This window comes from Pongo abelii, chromosome 12 (genome assembly GCF_028885655.2).
Source record: "Pongo abelii isolate AG06213 chromosome 12, NHGRI_mPonAbe1-v2.0_pri, whole genome shotgun sequence".
Taxonomy (NCBI): domain Eukaryota; kingdom Metazoa; phylum Chordata; class Mammalia; order Primates; family Hominidae; genus Pongo; species Pongo abelii.
The window spans coordinates 90,285,528-90,306,380 of NC_071997.2; the positions used below are offsets into that span (position 1 = coordinate 90,285,528).

General features: G+C 37.4%; 1 protein-coding gene across 5 annotated transcripts in view; it reads right to left on the reverse strand.

Annotated features, from left to right (window-relative positions):
- Positions 1-20,853, reverse strand: part of EML4 (EMAP like 4) — a 162,718-nt gene that overhangs the window by 68,710 nt on the left and 73,155 nt on the right. For 3 of the 5 annotated variants that reach the window (XM_002812091.6, XM_054547611.2, XM_054547614.2), the window contains 5 exons: positions 19,088-19,270; positions 8,142-8,271; positions 3,480-3,653; positions 1,470-1,598; positions 67-92 (listed from right to left, as the gene is read on the reverse strand). In XM_002812091.6, coding sequence (XP_002812137.2) covers positions 67-92; positions 1,470-1,598; positions 3,480-3,653; positions 8,142-8,271; positions 19,088-19,270 — 642 coding nt within the window. The remainder of the gene's footprint in view (positions 1-66; positions 93-1,469; positions 1,599-3,479; positions 3,654-8,141; positions 8,272-19,087; positions 19,271-20,853) is intronic. The other 2 variants (XM_054547613.2, XM_054547612.2) reach the window with 1 other exon arrangement.

Below are 20,853 nucleotides of genomic sequence, written 5' to 3' on the forward strand. Positions count from 1 at the left end.
TTTTCAATTAGCAAAAATTAAACTAAGAAGGGCAAAATAAAATTTTTAAAAGGATTTTTAATTTACCTTGGTTGATGATGACATCTTTATGCCTAGAAAAGAAATTTAAGAAACACATTTATTTTATAAGTTTATGTGGCTGACCATTAGAATCACCTCAAGAAACTGTAAAAGTTTTAATGCTTAGGCTATAAACTAGATAAATCTCTAGAAGTGAAAGTAAGAAATCAGCATTTTTTAAAGTTTCTCACTGATGAACTACTAATATACACTATTTTATAAAACAATGAATATCCCACAAGAGCATCTACACAGTGAAAGCATAAAAATAACTTATGAAAAATACTCAAATCTTATATGATTATTAAGATTTATTATTTGGCTGGGCACAGTGGCTCACACCTGTAATCCTAGCACTTTGGGAGGCTGAAGCAGGTGAATTGTTTGAGTCCAGGAGTTCAAGACCAGCCTGGGCAACATGGCAAAACCCTGTCTTTACAAAAAATACAAAAATATTAGTTGGGCACGGTGGCACACACCTGTAGTCCCAACTACCCAGGAAGCTGGGGTAAGAGAATCACCTGAACCCAGGAAGGTGAAGGGTGCAGTAAGGTGTGATAGTGATGGTGCCATGGCACTCCAGCCTGGGCGACTGAGACACTGTCTCCAAAAAAAAAACGACGTATTATTTGATTTGGGAGCCTTAAAAGGTAGATACAACTTTTTGTAGAAGACTTGAAAGAAAACATACACCGGGCTGGCATGGTGGCTCACGCCTGTAATCTCAGCACTTTGGGAGGGCCAAGGCAGGCGGATCACGAGGTCAAGAAATCGACATCATCCTGGCTAACATGGTGAAACCCCACCTCTACTAAAAATACAAAAATTAGCTGGGTGTGGTGGTGCGCACCTGTAGTCCCAGCTACTTGGGAGGCTAAGGCAGGAGAATCGCTTGCACCCGGGAGGCGGAGGTTGCAGTCAGCCAAGATTGTGCCACTGCACTCCAGCCTGGCAACAGAGTGAGACTTCATAAGAGAAGTATAAATTATAATACAGAGTTTTTAAAAAGATTCAAACCAAGGCCGGGCGTGGTGGCTCACGCCTGTAATCCCAGCACTTTGGGAGGCGGAGGCAGGCAGATCGTGAGGTCAAGAGATCAAGACCATCCTGGCCAACACGGTGAAACCCCGTCTCTACTAAAAATACAAAAATTAGCTGGGCCTGGTGGCACGTGCCTGTAGTCCCAGCTACTCGGGAGGCCGAGGCAGGAGAATTGCTTGAACCTGGGAGGCTGAGGTTGCAGTGAGCCAAGATGGTGCCACTGCACTCCAGCCTGGCGACAGAGCAAGACTCTGTCTCAAAAAAAAAAAAAAAAAAGATTCAAACCAGACATACATAACTGTACATGCAAACATAATAGCCAAATAATTATTACTTTTCAGATATAATGAAGAAAGTGCAATACTTACTTGTCTGTAGTTTTGGTAACTTTTGGTATTAATTTGGGTGTTGAAGGTATTTTCGACAATTTATTACGACTATCATCTGAATTTTCCCATGAATTATGTGACTTTTCAGCTGGTGATGGTCGTTTTATGCTAGAAGGAACATTAATTTCTTAGAGAAAAATTCTGAGTGTCAAAGACATGTAACTGACAATTTAAACAGAACACAAAAGCAGCAATGAACATTTCCTTAAAGCTAATCCAGAAAAGAGAAGGATTAGTTGAAAGACTGCCTGGATGAGTGAAGGAGTTAAACAAGGCAACTCCCAAATCTGTATTACAATTTTCTGTATCACTCAGAAGATTCACTAGAACAAATATTACCTGATTTTTTTAAAAAAACTTTTGTTAATAGAAAAAAATTATTTCCTTACATCTGAGTAATGTTTCTCATAATTTGTAGTTACAAAAAAACCCTGTATTTTTTCATAGCCATTGAATTTTATAAGGCTGCCATTTTCATTTTTTTGTGCAATTATGTCCTCAAGTAATTACATTACATATGGTACAAACGACAATTTCTAAATATAACAAGGTATAAACTCTTGTTTATGTCTTTAGGGACAATTTTACCAATGATCAGAAATAAACAAGACTTTACATAAGAATGTGGTTATTGGCAATCCTGATTCCCTATACTTATAATTGAAATTTGTTTCTTTACAAATGATTTTTTCATTGCATTGCTAACTATCTTCAAACTCATCCAGTCTCCAATACTTCTTGCAACAGTATATCCAAAGAGCAATTTAGGAGGGCAAGCACATTTCCAGGAGACCTCAAGAAGCTGAAAAAAAGATGCTGGGACAAAGAAGATACCAGGTGAAATCAGAACCTTAAAGAGACTGATCATAAAAAGCCACCTTAAACCACACACAATCCAAAGTTATATAACATTAATAATATATCCAAGAAAAACTCCACAGGAGACCAGGCAGAAAAATTACAAACCATTTAGATTGGGTAAGAATCTGCATGAGACACACAGACAAAGCATTTTGTAAGTGGTAAACATGCATCAATCAAGTGAAGGGTATTTTGGTTTTCCCAATTTCCATTAGCGATTTGAGGCAAAATATTAAATTGATCAAATAAAAATATAAATCTTTTAGGAATGGTTGTCATTTATTTTATTAAAATTCTAGCCAGTTCTGGAAATGATTTAATAGTTTCCTAAGATTTCCAAGCAGAAGTACGATGATAAAATATGACTATTCCTAATCACAAGGCTTGAATAAGCATTTCTAAACAGGCAAATTTAATTAGATTGGTCTCAATATTTGATTAGGAGGCAGCTGTAGCACTGAACTCCCAGCATGCAGGTTTAGATTCTCAATTTAGGCTCACACACATTGTTAGAATGTTTCTCCCTTTTCCCCTTCTCATAACTTTAAAATATTAATTATTACGGACACAGAGAGAAGCCCTCAAGCAAGCCTTTAGCATAGAAAAGACCAGGTGAAATGGATTCATTTCTCTACTCAAGCAAGAACTTATCCTCCCAAGACCCAAAACTGAAACTGAGATGCAGCCACAATGAAGAGCCACTTGAGATGGGCCCTTGCAGGTTGAAGGTTGTAATGATGCCAAAATACAGTGAGGACAATTACATATGGCCATTTTCTATCCATGGCTATAAATTTATGCATAGTTACATACAAATTTAAAAAGTATTCAAAAATTTGGTTAGGAAAATATTGTTTGGTTTTAGACTACGTTATTCCTGCCTTCCTTTCATCAGATTGTTTATAACTTAGTTTTTGTTTTTTTTCCAGTTTTAACTGAGAAGTTGTGACCTTAATTCTTTATTCCCCAATGGGCTATAAAGCATAAATTATAAGCAACGAAGAAGGGAAAAATAAAGCCACCAGCCTTTTCTCTCAGAATCCTTGGATAGCTAACTTTTTCCCAAGTCACAGAATTTAGGTATCATTACAACCATTCCCTAGCTCTGTACTTGGGGACAGTTAAAACCTTTTGGTGGGAGTAGCATTCTTGCTTTCTGGAGTTTGTCTGTGTATTTGGAGAGGTTGTGAAGAGGGCTGGGGAGAAGGTGATGCTCGAATTTGTGGACTTTGATCATTAGAATGAGATTCCTCTTTTTTTTCTCTCTGTCCTTGTGGTTTTTCTTTCTTTTTTTCTGTACCACTGTAAAATAAAGTATAACATGGAACAATACACACATTTAAACAAATAAAAAAAAAATCAAACGATAGAAAAGTGATTATTATATAATTCAAAACCCTAAGTCATACAGCTAATACAATTTGCACTGTTTTCATTCAATAAGGACAATATTTCTTTGAAAATTCCAGAAGCTATTAACATCTTCAGTAAAGAATTTATAAAAATTCTAAGGCGATACATCCCATGAAGATTGCCCCTTTAGACAGAAATGGTCTCTAATAAATTTTGCCATCTTGGCAGATTTTGGGGGACAAATGAAGATCTCTTAACTGACCTCAAGTTACCCAAATCAGAGGATCATCTGTGTAAAGCATACTGACTGATACCAAAGGAACACTAAATATTCATGTTTAATAGGTTATTCTCCAATTCCTGTTTTTTTTTCTGTATACTTCTACTCCACTCAATTGAGTTTTAAACTTACCAAGAGTTTAAGTTTTCTCCAAATCTGTTTATGCCAGTTATTTTAATTATGTAAGTTAATTAAATACAAAGAGAATTGCAATTTCTATGAAAACTAAGTTTAATGCTCTGGAAAGACTACAAAAAAAATGAGTTACCAAAAAAAATTGCTGTTAAATTTAGTGTGAGTGACACAATTTAAAAAATCACAGAGGCGGCTGGGTGCAGTGGTTCACACCTGTAATCCAGCACTTTGGGAGGCCGAGGCAAGTATCACCTGAGGTCAGGAATTCAAGACCAGCCCAGGCAACATGGTGAAACCCCGTCTCTACTAAAAATACAAAAATTAGCTTAGCACAGTGGCGTGTGCCTCTAATCCCAGCTACTCGGGAGGCTGAGGCAGGAGAATCACTTGAGCCAGGGAGGCGGAGGTTGCAATGAGCGGAGATTGCACCATTGCACTCCAGCCTGGATGACAGCGCGAGACTCCATCTCAAAACACAAACGAACAAATCACAGAGCCTGGGTGTGTTGGCTCACACCTGTAATCCCAGCACTTTGCGAGGCCAAGGCAGGAGGATTACTTGAGCCCAGGAGTTCAGGACCAGCCTGGGCAACAAAGTGAGACTCTGTCTCTTTTAAAAAAAAAAAAAAAAAAAAAAAAAAAAATTGGCCAGGCACAGCAGCTCACGCCTGTAATCCCAGCACTCTGGGAGGCCGAGGTGGGTGGATCACGAGGTCAGGAGATCAAGACCATGTTGGCAAACACGGTGAAACCCCGTCTCTATTAAAAAATACAAAAAATTTGCTGGGCGTGCTGGTGGGCGCCTGTAGTCCCAGCTACTTGGGAGGCTGAGGCAGGAGAATGACGTGAACCCAGGAGGTGGAGCTTGCAGTAAGCTGAGATTGCGCCACTGCACTCCAGCCTGGGCGACAGAGTGAGACTCCGTCTCAAAAAAAAAAAAAAAAAAAAGGAACAAAATCATAGAAAGAGAGATGGGTTCTAACATACTCTTCTGCCAGAGTTTTAAATTTCTTACTCATTTCATTTCTGAGAAATGAAACTAAAAATTTTAGAAAGTTATTTATGGGTATATTTTATGAAAGACAGTCAACAACGAATTTGATCAGAGATATATACTTAGAGGGTAGGTTTGGTCTTTCATTTAAAAACTGATGAATGAATACAGGTGAATATATCTTATGTTAAAATATTTCAGACATTTAAGTATAAATTCTTTTGATTCTGTACTTTGACTCTTGGTTAATAAATCACCTGCTATTCCTAACCAGACTGGATAAGCGTACTTATACTGAAAACACTCTTGACAATATTATAAAGCTGATGGAATCAAGACTTGAATTCCAGTGATAAAAAGGCAGGAAACTACTAAATGCCTATTTCTTTTCTTCCCCCCCCTCCCCCTTTTTTTTTTTTTGAGATGAAGTCTTGCTCTGTCATCCAGGCAGGAGTGCAGTGGTATGATCTTGGCTCACTGCAACCTCCATCTCCAAGGTTCAAGCAATTCTCCTATCTCAGCTTCCCCAGCAGCTGAGATTACAGGCACCTGCCACCACACCCAGCTAATTTTTACATTTTTAGTAGAGATGGGGTTAACCATGTTGGCCAGACTGGTCTCAAACTCCTGACCTCAGCTGATTCGCCTGCCTCGGCCTCCCAAAGTGCTGGGATTACAGGTGTGAGCCACTGCACCCGGCCCTAAATGTCTTTCTTAATCAAAGGACATTTTGTAATTCGATTATAAGGTATATAATCAACAAGAAACTTTGTTCAAGAACATTTTAAATAAGTGTACATAGTATATACGATTGATCACATTATAATAGTTTAAAATGTTATAGATATTTTAATGTCAAGTGACATTTCTTAACCTGATGCACTTCTGATAACTTCTGACTTCAGACTAGCCCTTGACTATCTACTTTGTGTTCAATTTTTTTAAAAGCAGGTGCTAAGAAATACAATTTTGGCCGGGCACAGTGGCTCACACCTCTAATCCCAGCACTTTGGGAGGTTAAGGTGGGCGGATCACCTGAGGTTGGGAGTTTGAGACCAGCCTGACCAACATGGAGAAACCCTGTCTCTACTAAAAATACAAAATTAACTGGGTGTGGTGGTGCATGCCTGTAATCCCAGCTACTCTGGGTGCTGCAGCAGGAGAATCGCTTGAACACGGGAGGTGCAGGTTGCGGTGAGCCGAGATTATGCCACTGCACTTCAGCCTGGGCAACAAGAGCAGAACTACATCTTAAAAAATATATATATATTAAAAAAAAAAAAAAGAAATACAATTATACTTCAAGACTATCAGATTAACTCTGAAATTAAAAAACTGAGTTCCAATATGTCCAACTCTCTCAAAAACAAAAACAAAAAACAGAAGTTACTTCTTCCTTGCTATTCTTCAACAAGATTACAGAGGTCACTAGTTTTATGTGGGCCCAGTACAACCTAAAAGAGCCATTTTCCTTCTGGGTTATTTAAAAGCAAAATACAGGGACCCTGGATCATAAACTAACAAACTCAGCTGGCCTTAGATTGTTGAATCACTAATGTGTGTAATACTAATCACTACACAGCAACAAGCAACAGTACAATAGCTATGTAAGAAAATGGGCTGAATCTGAACCATTACTGGATACAACATGGAAATTTATTTAAAATTGTACTAGAATTTTCTAACATTTTCTTAGTTTCCCTTTGTCTACTCGAAATGGAATACAGGTAATAAGGTTTAGCATCCTTTGTAGGGGAAAATCTAGATTCTGTAATGGCAACAACAAAGACTGAGTTCTAGAAGGAATTTTTTTGTTTTTTGAGACGGAGTCTGGCTCTGTCGCCCAGGCTGGGGTACAGTGGCACAATCTTGGCTCACTGCAAGCTCCCCCTCCTGGGTTCACGCCATTCTCCTGCCTCAGCCTCCCGAGTAGCTGCGACTACAGGCGCCCGCCACCATGCCTGGCTATTTTTTTGTATTTTTTAGTAGAGACGGGGTTTCACCATGTTAGCCAAGATGGTCTCGATCTCCTGATCTCGTGATCCGCCCGCCTCGGCCTCCCAAAGTGCTGGGATTACAGGTATGAGCCACCACGCCTGGCCTCTAGAAGGAATTTTTAAAAGGGCTGAAGATCTTCGTATTTCTTCAACATTCTTGTCATCAACTGTTTGGTTAAGTATCTATGATGAATCCACATCAATGAATAATTCGGTCACTAGCATTCGTTTATTGAGGTAAGCATTTTCCATCAGTACTTTGTTACACATGATCTTATTACTTAAGATTTTTCCTCACTCATTCTTTGAAGAAAACGGTTGTAAGATTTTGTAGCTGATCACCTATGGTCTCTCCAAACTCTACATCGAATAATTTGCTAGAAATTACAAAAGGGGGAAAATCCTATGAGCACTTTTACTGGAGTAAATTAGTTAACTGATGAAAAGAACATAAAGAATGCAAATCTGTAATCCACTGAAACTTACATTGCTTTAATTCCACAGCCCTCCTGCCCACCATTCCCTAACACACACACACATACACCCCCACACACCCCAGATAGTACTATATTTTTGAAATAAGCCTTAATTTTATCGTTACGGTTAAAAAATAGAAGTTATAATAGCATTTGACCTCCCACTAACATAGATATATCGAAGATTCTGTTTTCCCTTTAAAAATGCTGTATCAAATATATCACTTGCTATGGAAAATTCACTTATATAATTTCTTTAAATATAGTGATGCTTTCAATAAATACTTGTTACAAAGAAACAAAACAAAACCAGGAAATGAAACTGCTTTCTTTCTTTAGTGAGAACAAAAAGCTTCCTCATACAACTTTACAGGCATGATGAGTGCAAGCTGAGTGAGCACAGGCTAAATGTCTCTACTTTCACAGTTCAAGAATTCAAAGGACATGCTCACTTGAATTCAAATAACTCTCTTTCATATTCTTTCTAAAGGTAGACCTCTACCACATTCAGACAATTCTGCAATGTTAGTTTTTCCCCCCTTCATACATGGGTACCTTTTAGCAGCAGATGAAAGAGTTTCTTTTCCTGCAATTGAGACAGCGCTGGTATGACTTGGTTTTCTGTTTGCACCACTTCCATTGGTTATACAGGACATGGGAATAGCTGCTCGAGGGCTTGGTTGGCCTAAAGGTAATTAAGGAAAAAAATTATATCAAATTTGAATATATTCCTTAAAGATCTAAATTTTAAAATTAAGTCCATTTGGAAGGAGGGGCTGGTAGAAAAAAAATTAAGTATACTATTGTTTGTAACTCTTGAGCAGAATGCCCCCTTGGTATGCAGCACATGAATATTGTCTCAAGACTTAATCCCATCAAAACAGATCTATAGGAAAGCCATACTAATTTACTAAAACACAGTTGGGCTAGTTCTCTTAGCTAAATGGTTTGCTTTACCACACACAGAAGCCTTATAACACGTGATTCAAATGTGTGCCTCAAGTAAACCATAAATCCCATGCCATCAATCTTCAAAAACAGCTCGTTAAAACCATAAATTTTAAATCCCAGAAACCATAAATATTAAATTCTAGACTGTTACTCCATATAAATAAAGCATAAGTATATAAAGTTAACCTCTCCTTTAACTTACACAGTACAAGGAGTGGAATAAATGTGTGATTGGTCTATTAGTGTGGTCAGAAGACACAACATCACAAGATAAAACAGTCCTATCTATACTAAGAGTCAAGTAAAGATTTGGGAATAGAGAACATTTTTATTTTTTAATTTTTGGACTCAGTTTTCTCACGTGCACACAAGTAATATCTAGTACCTTCGGAAGTTCCACACATGGTGGTATAACACTGCATTTTTGTCAAGAATAAGATGTTGGAGGTCATTTGTATCATAATCACCTAATGTGCTTCCTTAATATAGATTCATAAGTCCTACATTAGATTGAATGAATTAGAAGACAGGAAGCAGGAGACCTGCTGCATTTATTTTTTGAAACCTCTTAAGAAATTTTTTTTTACATAAGTTACATTAACCCCCAAATTATGCAAATATCACTGGTCATCAGATTTAGTTCTAGTACGTCGAACAAGTTACTTATTGTTATATCAGTAGCTTTTTAAAAACTGTGGTAAAACAGTCCTAAAATTTATCATTTTAACCATTTAAAAATGTACAATTCAGTGACAATTAGTACATTCACAATGTTGTGCAACCATCACCACTACCAAGTTCCAGAACATTTTCATCACCCCAAATAGAAACCATGTATCCATTGGCTGGGCGCAGTGGCTCAGCCTGTAATCCCAGCACTTTGGGAGGCTGAGGTGGGCGGATCACGAGGTCATGAGATCAAGACCATCCTAGCTAACATGGTGAAACCCTGTCTCTACTAAAAATACAAAAAATTAGCCAGGCGTGGTGGCGGGCGGCTGTAGTCCCAGCTACCTGGGAGGCTGAGGCAGGAAAATGGCAGGAACTTGGGAGGCGGAGCTTGCAGTTAGTGGGGATTGTACCACTGCACTCCAGCCTGGGTGACAGAGCGAGACTCCGTCCCCCCAAAAAAAAAACAAAAAAAAAAAAGAAGAAAAAACCCAAAAACTGCATATCCATTAAGCAGTCACTCCCCGTACCATACCCTCCAAAGAAGCCATACCTTGTTTGGCTTCTTTTATATAGTACAATGTTTTCAAGGTTCGCCATGTTGTAGCACGTATATTTCATTCTTTTTTATGACTGAAAAATATTCCACTGTATAGATATATTTTGTTTTTCCATTCATCTGTTGATGATCATCTGGATTGTTTCCACCTTTTGGCTAATGGGAATAGTGCTGCCATAAACATTTGTGTAAAAATTTTCATATAAACACCTGTTTTCAATTATTTTGAGTATATACCTAGGAGTGGAACTGCTGAGTCACGGTTGTTGTTATGTTCAACTTATTGAGGAACTGCCAAACACAGTGGCTGTGCCATTTTACAATTTCACTAGCAATGTACGAGGATTCCAATGTCACCATATTCTTGCCAACACTTGTTATTTTCAGGTTAAAAAAAAAAATTCAAGAGGGTATTAAGTGTTACCTCATAAGTTTTGGTTTCACTGATTCTATTGTTTTTCTGTTCCCTACTTCATTTATTTTGCTCTAATCTTTATTTCCTTCCCTCTGCCAAGCTTTGGATTTAGTTTTTTCTTCTTTCCTAGTCTTTTTTTTTTTTTTTGAGACAGGGTCTCGCTCTGTTGCCCAGGCTGGAGTGCCATGGCACAATCATGGCTCACTGTTGCCACGGCCTCCTGGGGCTCAATCCATCTGTCTACCTCAGCTTCCTGAGCAGCTGTGACTACAGGTGCACACCACCATGCCTGGCTAATTTTTGTATTTTTTTTGTAGAGACAGGGTTTTGCCACATTGCCCAGGCTGGTCTCTAACTCTTAGGTTCAAGCAATCCACTTGCCTCAGCCTCCCAAAGTGCTGAGATTATAAGCGTGAGCCACTGTGCCCAGCCACCAGTTACGTCATTTTTACCATTCTTTTACCAATGCCTCAAATGGCATATCAACTTCGATTGCTCAAACATTTTGCCCACTTTAAGAATGGGCTTTCTTCTTAATAACTGAGGCATATGAGTTCTTCAAATATGCTACATAAAAGTCCTCTGACAAATAAAGGTCTGGCAAATATTTTCTCTTATTCTATAGCTTGCCCTTTTATTTTCAAAACAGTTTTTGAAAGAACAAGATTTTTAAATTTTGATGAAATTCAATTAATTGATTTTTCTCTTATAGCTTGTGCTTGTTTGTGTGCTACTTATGAAATCTTTGTCAAACTCAAGGTCACTAAGATCTTTCTTATATAAGTTTTAGCCCTTACATTGAGGTCTATGATCCATCTTGCTTAATTTTTGTTTATGGCATGAGATAAGAGTCAAGGTATTTTTGTTTTTTTGTCTTTTTTTTCCCCTGGCATATGACTTTAATAACTCGAATTAGGGTTGAAATAACTCTTGAGCACTCTGCCTAGCACACAGAAAGTACTTAATATCAAAACAACTAAATGGATGCATCTTCACTACCAAATTTCTCTTTTGGATTACGTTGAGTTTATCTCAAGTCTCTCTTCTTGCAGTTTTACCCTACACTATGGCATCGCTACACTGTGCCAGAATGACCTAACACACGCTATGTATCTTTAAATTTAATGCCACTAACTGTAATATGCCCCATTATTTTAAGTACCATTAGAAAGAAGTATTTCCTATTAGAGCTATAAGACACTATCAATTGTAATATGCGTCGTAATTTCAGAGATGTTAAAATGTCAAAAACATAGGCATCTTGGACCAATTACTATAAATCTGCCTGTCAGTCCTCAGCTTAAGATTCTTTAGTGGCTCTCCACTACCTTCAGGATGAAAACTAAATTCCTTAACAAGGTGTAAGAAAACCTTCCACTATGGGCCCTACCAGTTTAGGTTCATTTCTTGAAACTCCCAATCTCACACCCTATGCTTCAGTTTATTCTGAATTCCTAAACTAAGTACTTTTTACTCTTCTGCACTTTTGCACCTGGATGATCCTTCTCTCCAGCATATGCTAGTCACCTCTACTTGCCTAAACTGTAATGTATTCATCATCCATGCACCAATCAAATATTTACTCAGGACCAATTATAATCCTAGTCTTATGTTTACAAACATATATAAGGCAGTTACTGACATCAAGGAATTCAAAATCTTCAAGGAGAATCACATCGGCAATGAAAACATGTGGTAAGTACAGTAACAGAGAGATATCAATGGAGTATCATGGAAGTACAAAGAAAGGACACATAATTCTGTAAGGATTAGGGACACAGAGCTCAAGAAAAGCTTCCTTGAAAAAACACAGAATAAGGCCTTAAAGAATAAGAAAGAAATAGACAGCTGAAAGGGCGGTGATAAGATACTGGGATCCTATTGCAGTATGTGTAAAGGAACAGAAACACTCTAACAGCAGAGAGAGTGCATGTATTTGCGGCATTGAGTGGGTGGTGGTGGGGAGACAAAAAGCTCCTTGATGTGGCCATCAGTTCATAGTTCAGAGAGAGGAGTTAAGTAGCATTCAGATGATGTAGACTTTATCTATAGAGAATAAAGAATCACTAAAGGGTTTTAAGTTGAAAAACAGAGTTCAATTTACATTTCAGAGAATACCCTCTAGTAGCCATGTGAAGAACTGATTTCAGGGCAGCGGTCTGAGAATAAGATGGTGGTGACCAACAGCTACGTAGCGTGAATGAAAAAGTGAAGAAAGTTTTAAGAATCACGGTGGAAACCATCATAATGCCAGGATGAAGGTCAATAAAAACTTTTATACTTGATCATGACATGAGAATGCTATTCACTATAGTTTACACACCTTAATGACAGACTCAACTAGATGACCTTACTGACATCTTAGCCTGACAGTTCCTAAACACAAATAAATTTCAGTGTATTGTAGACTAACACAGTAAAGTTATCACTAAGAACTGCTGCATATTCCAAAGCTCAAAATCTGAAATCCTTCTTGCTACTCCGTACATATTATCTTCTTATTCTTGCATCTATCCCAACCTGTCTCTCTAAAACTGTAATTTTATCACAACTTCCTGTTTCTATAACTAACTTCTTCTGGCATTCAATTTACAACAATTTATTGATTTGTAAATTGAAATTGTTTCTCAGCTAGCCTTGGGATGACTATGTTAGTGACTGTCCCTGCTTTCAAATAGTGTATGATCTAGTGGGAGCAACAAATATATATGCCAAAAGAGATGTACAAACAAAAATTTAAAACAATTCCAAAACGTGCCAAAAAATAGATCATTTTCAGGAAATAATTTGAGGCCTTTAAGATGGCTACAGTTTTGATCAGAAGGGTAGAGATAGTCTAGTTGATATTCCAAATCTTTTATTTATCTCGAATTCTCTATCACATGCCTCATGGCTCCAACTGTATACTTCCTCCACTCCTCATTTTCAAGCTCTTCGTCACTTTTCTCAATTGACTGATTACTCTTGCTTCATTCTTTGAGAAGATTGAGGACTACATGTACTCCATCAAATTCTATCTTCTCCATTTGGAATTTTATCTGTATTCTTCTGCCTTCCTCTTATTTCACAGGAAGATGTACCCTTAGGCCTTTCAACTTGTGGCCACTACTTAAAAGTATATTTTGAGTGGAAGTGACAAAGAAGCATTTGACTCTCACATAGAAATGGCACTCTGTAAACAGTAATTGTTACCTGGTCTGAGGCAACACCTGCCAATATACAGTCATGCACTGCATAATGTCTTGTTCCATGATGGACTGCATATACGACAGTGGTCCAAGAAGATTCTAATACCCTATTTTTACTGTATCTTTTCTATGTTTAGGTTTGTTAGATATACATATACTTACCATTGTGTTACAACTGCCTACGTAACCTAGGAGCAATAGACTATACAAGGGGTCCCCAACCCCTGGGCCACAGACTGGTACCTTTGTGGCCTGTTAGAAACCAGGCCAGACAGCAGGAGGTGAGAAGCCAGCAAGTGAAGCTTCATCTGTATTTACAGCCACTCCCTATCACTTGTATTACCACCTGAGCTCAGCCTCCTGTCAGATCAGTGGCGGTATTAGATTCTCATAGGAGCGCAAATCCTATTGTGAACTGTGCATGTGAGGGATCTAGGTTGCATGCTCCCATGAGAATCTAATGCCTGATGATCTATCACTGTCTCCCATCACCCCAACATGGGACCACCTAGTTGCAGGAAAACAAACTCAGGGCTCCCACTGATTCTACATCATGGTGAGTTGTATAATTATTTCATTATATATTACTATGCAATAAGAATAGAACAACAAATGTAGTTATGTTTGAATGATCCCAACACCTCCCCCCACCCACCCCAGTCTGCAGAAAAATGATCTTCCATGAAACCAGTCCCTAGTGCCAAAAAAGCTGGGGACCACTGGGCTATGCCATACAGCCTAGATGCATACTAGGCTGTATCATCTAGGTTGTGTAAGTACACCCTATAATGCTCAAACAAGGAAAAAAATGCCCAATGATGCATTTCTCAGAACGTACCCCTGTTAAGCGATGCATGACTATACTTCTATACACAAAATAATGAGACACTCCATCATCCCCTTCCACAATTACTAGTCATTTTAGTGTAAGGGTCCCACCAAGGCACTGGTGGATGTAATGTGCTTCCTAAGCTGATGGATGTGATGTGCTTATCAATAACATTTACAGCAAACCTATGATAATCCCTGAATCCTCTCAAATGTTATTTGGACCAGGAGCTGAATGATACAAATCTGTGCTTTTAGAGTATCCCAGATTTTACATAATTAGCAATGTTTCTTTTGGAGAACTGACCCCTACATTTCAATTTTGCCTTTGGGTTCTTTCATTACTCAAGTGGCAATTACAATGCTTCACACTTTGGCTTAACCAGCAGTTTCCTGATTTGAATGACTGACTGCCACCTTCAGATAAATTTAACTTTTTAACTTCCGTAACATTGTGTACTAACAGTTTGTCTTCACATAATGCCACTGGGCTGTGTTCTCAAATTACATTCATTTGGTCACCTCAAGAGGTCCTAATGAGTTTTCCAGGCACCAGCTGTGACATAATTCGTCTTCTTGGCAGCTAAAACTTCCAGTGTTCTCTGCGCCTTCCCTTTTGCTCCGAAGTACAGGTAATTTTTTTTTCTTTTGGCAAGGATTCAGCTGCAACTGGTGCATATATTATGAACATATGCCGTCAAAAGGAAAGAATTCTCTGACAGAGAAGAAGGTATATGAAAAATTTAAGTGACTGGCCACCTTAAAAACTCATGGGAAAATTTTCTACCTCAGTCAAGTGTCCTGCATAATTTACTCAAGAAAAAAATGGAGCTTAGCTTTAAATACTGCTGGCACACTGGAGAAGATAAACTAAGACAACGAAATATATTTAAAGGTTAGGTGTGTTTCTGATTTTGCTATTTACTGAATGGCAATACTACTATGAAGCAACATAGCAGAATTTCATTAAGCCCTTAGCACACACATCATTAACATTTACTTTTGGTCACATCTGATGCCAACTTATGTCCTTCCCATATCACCACCATCTAGCAAAACCATAAAATAGCTCTCTTCAGTAACAGGGAAGTTGACTTGTCCTTTGAACCACAGCTTCATAAAAGGGTTCTACCCTATTTATCCATAGGAATTTAATTTGACCTCTAAAGAAAAATCCTCTAGAAAATGTAAACACCTTAAGATGATAATGATCATTTTCCTGTCAATAATTTATGTGATACTCAATATTATAAATTCTAATTTCACAGGGGCTAAAAAAAAAAAAAATCACACATAAAACTGTCTATAATATAAAAAATGGCTTTACTTTTTAATTAAAGAAAAAATACAAATCCCTACAAGATAATTTCATTTTTAATGTTATGAAAAACTTCATTTATTTGAAAATACTTTGCTTAAAATGTTTATTCCAAATTTTCTTACCACTAATTAATTAATCCTGTTTAATATCAAAACTGAGATGATCTATTTTAGGCTGTACACAAATGTCAATTAAATTCCAATTGCTTTCAACGATATGCTATATATAAACTCCAAGATAAAGCTGCTCAGGGTTGCCAATAACATTATGAAACTTTACATATGTATTTCTCTCAATGTCTTAATAGCACTATTGGAAACATAATTAGTTGGACATATTTTTCCATTAAAGGAAAATACAGTAATTAACATGAATTATGCTCATCTATGAAATAATTATTTTCTCAAATTATTATATAATCAATACCCCCATCAATCCATTTCATAGACTGCCTGTGTTCCAGGTAACAGAGTAACTCAAAGAATGAACCATCTTAGCATATTATAAAATAGCAGAGTTAATTGTGAAGTATAATTTAAAAATCAATTGGAAAAAAATCTCTAATTAATAAGGTTATTAAAAAGAATTAAGAGTTAGTGTTATGTGAAAAGAAAAAGTTCCACAGAGATGGTTCTGTGGCTCCAGAAAAACAGCCATTAACAAAACTGATCCTAGACTCACTTTAGAGACATAGGAATTATGACTAAGGATAATTAGAAAAGGACCAGAAAGGACAACTTACAGAAAATAAGTTCCTGGGGAATAGGAATTATAGCTAGTTAACTGTATTTATATTTCATGACATTGAGAAGTAGGTGCTAAATAACTCATGTGTCATATAAAATACTGTATATATGCTGGAAAAAAAGCAATTTTTAAATTTCTTTAAAATATTTCAGAATTTTCTTTACTGAAACACCTTAGTAGATACAATATGAGAGAAAATATCTTTAAAATTTTTCTCAATTTACATAAAATTACAATGCACTGTTGTTTCAGCATATTAAAAAGACTTTGGAGACCAAGGTAGATCACTTGAGTCCAGGAGTTTGAGACCAGCCTGGGCAACACAGCGAGATTCCGCCTGTACAAAAAAAAGGTTTTAGCAGGGCATGGTGGTGTACACCTGTAGTCCTAGCTACTCCAGAGGCTGAGGAATGAGGACCACTTGTGCCCAGCAGTTTGAGGTTACAGTGAGCCTGGGTGACAGAGTAAAACCGTGTCTCTTAAAAAAGTTTAAAAAAACTAATATAAACTATTTAAAATAAGCTTTGAAAAATGTGAATAGCAATCAAACATCGTTATCATTTTCTATTATAGGTTTTAAAATACTTATATGTACCCTCGCGTTCTGAGTCTGTACATTATATATAGGAAACTTGCTCTTCCCTCTCTACACAAAGCTTATATCCCCTATAAAGCCCATATACATTAACAGATCTAGCTCCTTATTCTACTCTAAAAATCCAAAATCCTCCCATAAAAATCAATTTATAACCAAACAAAATTTTTTTCTGGCTTGATCTTGGCAGTCCTCAAATTTGACTCTCTAAATAAATAAATAAATAAATCAAGCAAGCAAGCAAGCACAATATAACACTTTATTAGTCAAAGGGGTTTCTATCAAGTCTTTTGCCAAACCCTCAGGTCCCTTACCCTTTGTCATTGACATATTTATCTCACTATCACTAATGAAAAAGATCAATCCTTTCTTCCATCTAACTCTCCACAGTAAATACACAGACCCAGAGTACATGAGGCTGAGAGGGAAAAGAGTGGGAATCACAAAACCGGGCAGAATGATACTCACCTTTCCTCCACAATAAGTTTCCCGCCTCCATACCCTCAGGGTCTCTCAGCATCTCTTTCAAATGTCTACAGTCTTCCATTTTCCACTTTGACCATTCCAAACATGCATTCTCTTTTTTTTTCTACCACTGACGACCTATCTTTGCACCTAAAGGTTATCATTGTCTCGATATATATTCACAGTTATCAGGGCTAGAAGTTGTAGTTCTCAAAGATCCCTTCTCAAATTCTCAGGATACTTGCCTTAACAATTACCACCCCATTTCCCCATACTGGTCTTCCTCTCTGCTGCCTTTTTGTCTTCAACCTATCTTTGTGCTCAAGTCTATCACATATTTTTAACAAATTTTAAAAAGTAATTAAAACTGGCCTTCAACATAGCATCCTCTCCTAGCTATTACCACCTTCCTCCACTCAGGTGAATTTTTTGAGAGTGGCTATATTTGTTGCTCTCAATTCCACAATTCTCCTTAATTGCTGCTTCTCAAAATACTGGTATTTGATTTGCAGTTCTATTACTCCACTAAAATTGCTTTTGGAGAGGTTTCTAATATTGCTGTAAATGCCAAATCCAATGGTCATCTCTCAGTCTTTGTTTTATTTGACATCTCTGTAGCAGCTGGCAATGTGCATCACTTTTTGTGCTATGCTGAAATGTTGGAGCTCCCAACAGAACTATGCTGGACTGCCTTCTCATTTTACATCCTCTATGGCTTCAACTATCATCCATAAAAGGAACATTCCCAAATTCTTACTGCTAGCCAAGACTAACATGAGCGAGCACTAGATCCATATGTAATTCAGCTACCAATATGGTATCTCTACATACCATATACACCCTAAACAACATTCAGAAACTGAATTCACAATCTTTCTTCTAAATCTGCTTCTCATTTGCTGGTTGGCTGACTGCACTATCTCCTATTCAGCTAGAATTTGGGAGTTTTATATATAAAACTCCTCCCTAAGGTTAATAATTTACATTGACTTATTGAAGTAGGAAGGCAAGTCAATAAATGTCCTCACTTTTCCCATTGCCAAAATGGGCATAATCATGCCTATCCCCATATACTCTACCAATAAATCAGTAAGAGACATCAGATGATATGTTCAAATCTTGATTCACGTGAAAGAATAATAAATTCTTTCTTGGTGGTTGAAGTAACGGAAAAGGTACACTGCATCTGCTCCAAACTCAGAGCAACAGGGTCTTGATGACTGTTTGTCTCAACCTTGAAAACTCCCAATACTGGAAAGTTAAAAGTCCCATTATACTGGGCTAGTAAGCTTCAGAGCTTAAATTAATTTTTTCAGGATTCAGCTAACAACCACAGAGGGTTCAGAATAAAGCTATTTAAACTATAATGATTTTAATTATGTTTCTGTATTGACAACAGAATTAATTTTAAAAACACAAGAGTGCCTACCAGCTATGTTCAATATGAAATCAGAGACACAAAATGATGATTCAGTTCCTGCCCTCAGTAAACTTTTATCATCTAGTTGGAAGATACTAACTTCACACAAATACTGTAACATAAAAAACCTGTAAGTATAATCAGTGGATTACGCAAAAATTCTTTATTTTAAATAATAAAGAATAAACTTTCAGAACTTTTTGAGAATTAAAAAAAAGGAAATGGAAAACAAACTATAATCACAAGTAATCCACGTAAGAAACTAGTTTTATATTTCCAACTTCAACTTTCAAAGAAAATATTGCAAAAAGCAAGACTCTCTTTAACTTTACAACACAATTACCTTTACTTGAGACTGATTTTTTCACTGAGGCCACATGATCTTCAGAGATTGCAAGACGCCTCAAAACATCAGCCAAAGCTGCCTTTAGCACAGTGATTTCATCTTCTTGTTGCTGAACTCGTGACTCAAGAGCTGACAGGCGATCTTGAACATCAGAAGTACTTGCAGCAGAAATACTATCATCTATAAAATAAAACATAGAATATTTTTAAGTAAACTGCTTGAGAAGTAATTTCTGATAAGAAAAACTATCCCAGATAAGACTTAAAAAGATGAGAAAAATTCTGGCTAGGTGAAGTGGCTCGTGTCTGTAATTCCAGCACTTTGAGGGGCCAAGACGGGCAGATCACCTGAGGTCAGGAGTTGGAGACCAGCCTGGCCAACATGGTGAAACCCTGTCTCTACCAACAACACAAAAAATTAGCCAGGCATGGTGATGTGCTCCTGTAATTCCAGCTATTTGGGAGGCTGAGGCACGAGAATCACGTGAACCCTGGAGGTGGAGGGTGCAGTGAGCTGAGATTGTACCACTGCACTCTAGTCTGGGCAACAGAGCAAGAGTCTGTCTCAAAAAAAAAAAAAAAGAAAATTTCAAAACAAAAAACTCCATAACATCCCATCATGTTGACACATAAACTTCTATGAAGACTTTTATAGCTATCTTAATTTAAAATGTTAATAAACTTCACAAATAATTAAAATGGTGACAATTGTCCCCATGGTCAAATTTCCCCTATTTTTACAACATCATCTTGATTGGTTTTCTCACGAAAAGGCTCCCTAAATACATCATCTTGTAGACATCAGGAAACTTGCAAGAGAGCAAACTATTTAACCTTTCTTAATTACAACATTATTATCATAGTTCTCTATGAAAACAGAAAAGGCATATAAATCACTTCTGTTTGGCTTTATGTATCAGATAGGGAGTCTATCACCTTAACCAACAATGATGAGGAAGCATCTTTACTACTTTACTTTTTACTATCATACTCTCCCACACCCCACAGAAGTCAGTATTGCTATGTAATTAACAAAGACTTTGCTGCCCCTTCTCTCCACCTAACACCACAACCTCTCTTAAAGAAAGGTTTTTATGAAGTACATACTTAATATTTGCCTTAGGTATGTAACAGCAACAAGAGAAAGACTATTCAAATAAGGCTTAGCTATACCACAGCAATTACAAAGGACTTGCAAAGTTACGTAACTTTAGACTATACTACTGTATTTGCTGGGTCAGTCAGAATCAAAACATATAGAAACATCAATTGCTGGCTGGGCATGGTGGCTGATGCCTGTAATCCCAGCACTTTGGGAGGCCGTGGCGGGCAGATCGTGAGGTCAGGAGATCGAGACCACCCTGGCCAACAAGGTGAAACCCCGTCTCTATTAAAATACAAAAAATTAGCCAGGCATGGGTGTGCCTGTAGTCCCAGCTACTTGGGAGGCTGAGGCAGGAGAATCGCTTGAACCCAGGAGGCAGAGGTTGCAGTGAGCCGAGATCACGACATTGCACTCCAGCCTGGCAACAGAGCAAGACCCCGTCTCAAAAAAAAAAAAAGAAACATTAATTGCTATTGGTTCACTCAGTATAAGCAGGAAAATTCAGGGAAATAACTGTTAAAAACACCCTTGGCTTACACTGAGGGCAAGTTTTAGATTCTAATGTAAGAGCTGTTTGGACCACACTGAGATCATTTAAATGACTGTTTCAGTCATTCAGACAATAAGGCAGAATGTATTGTTTTTTCTCATACCGAGAT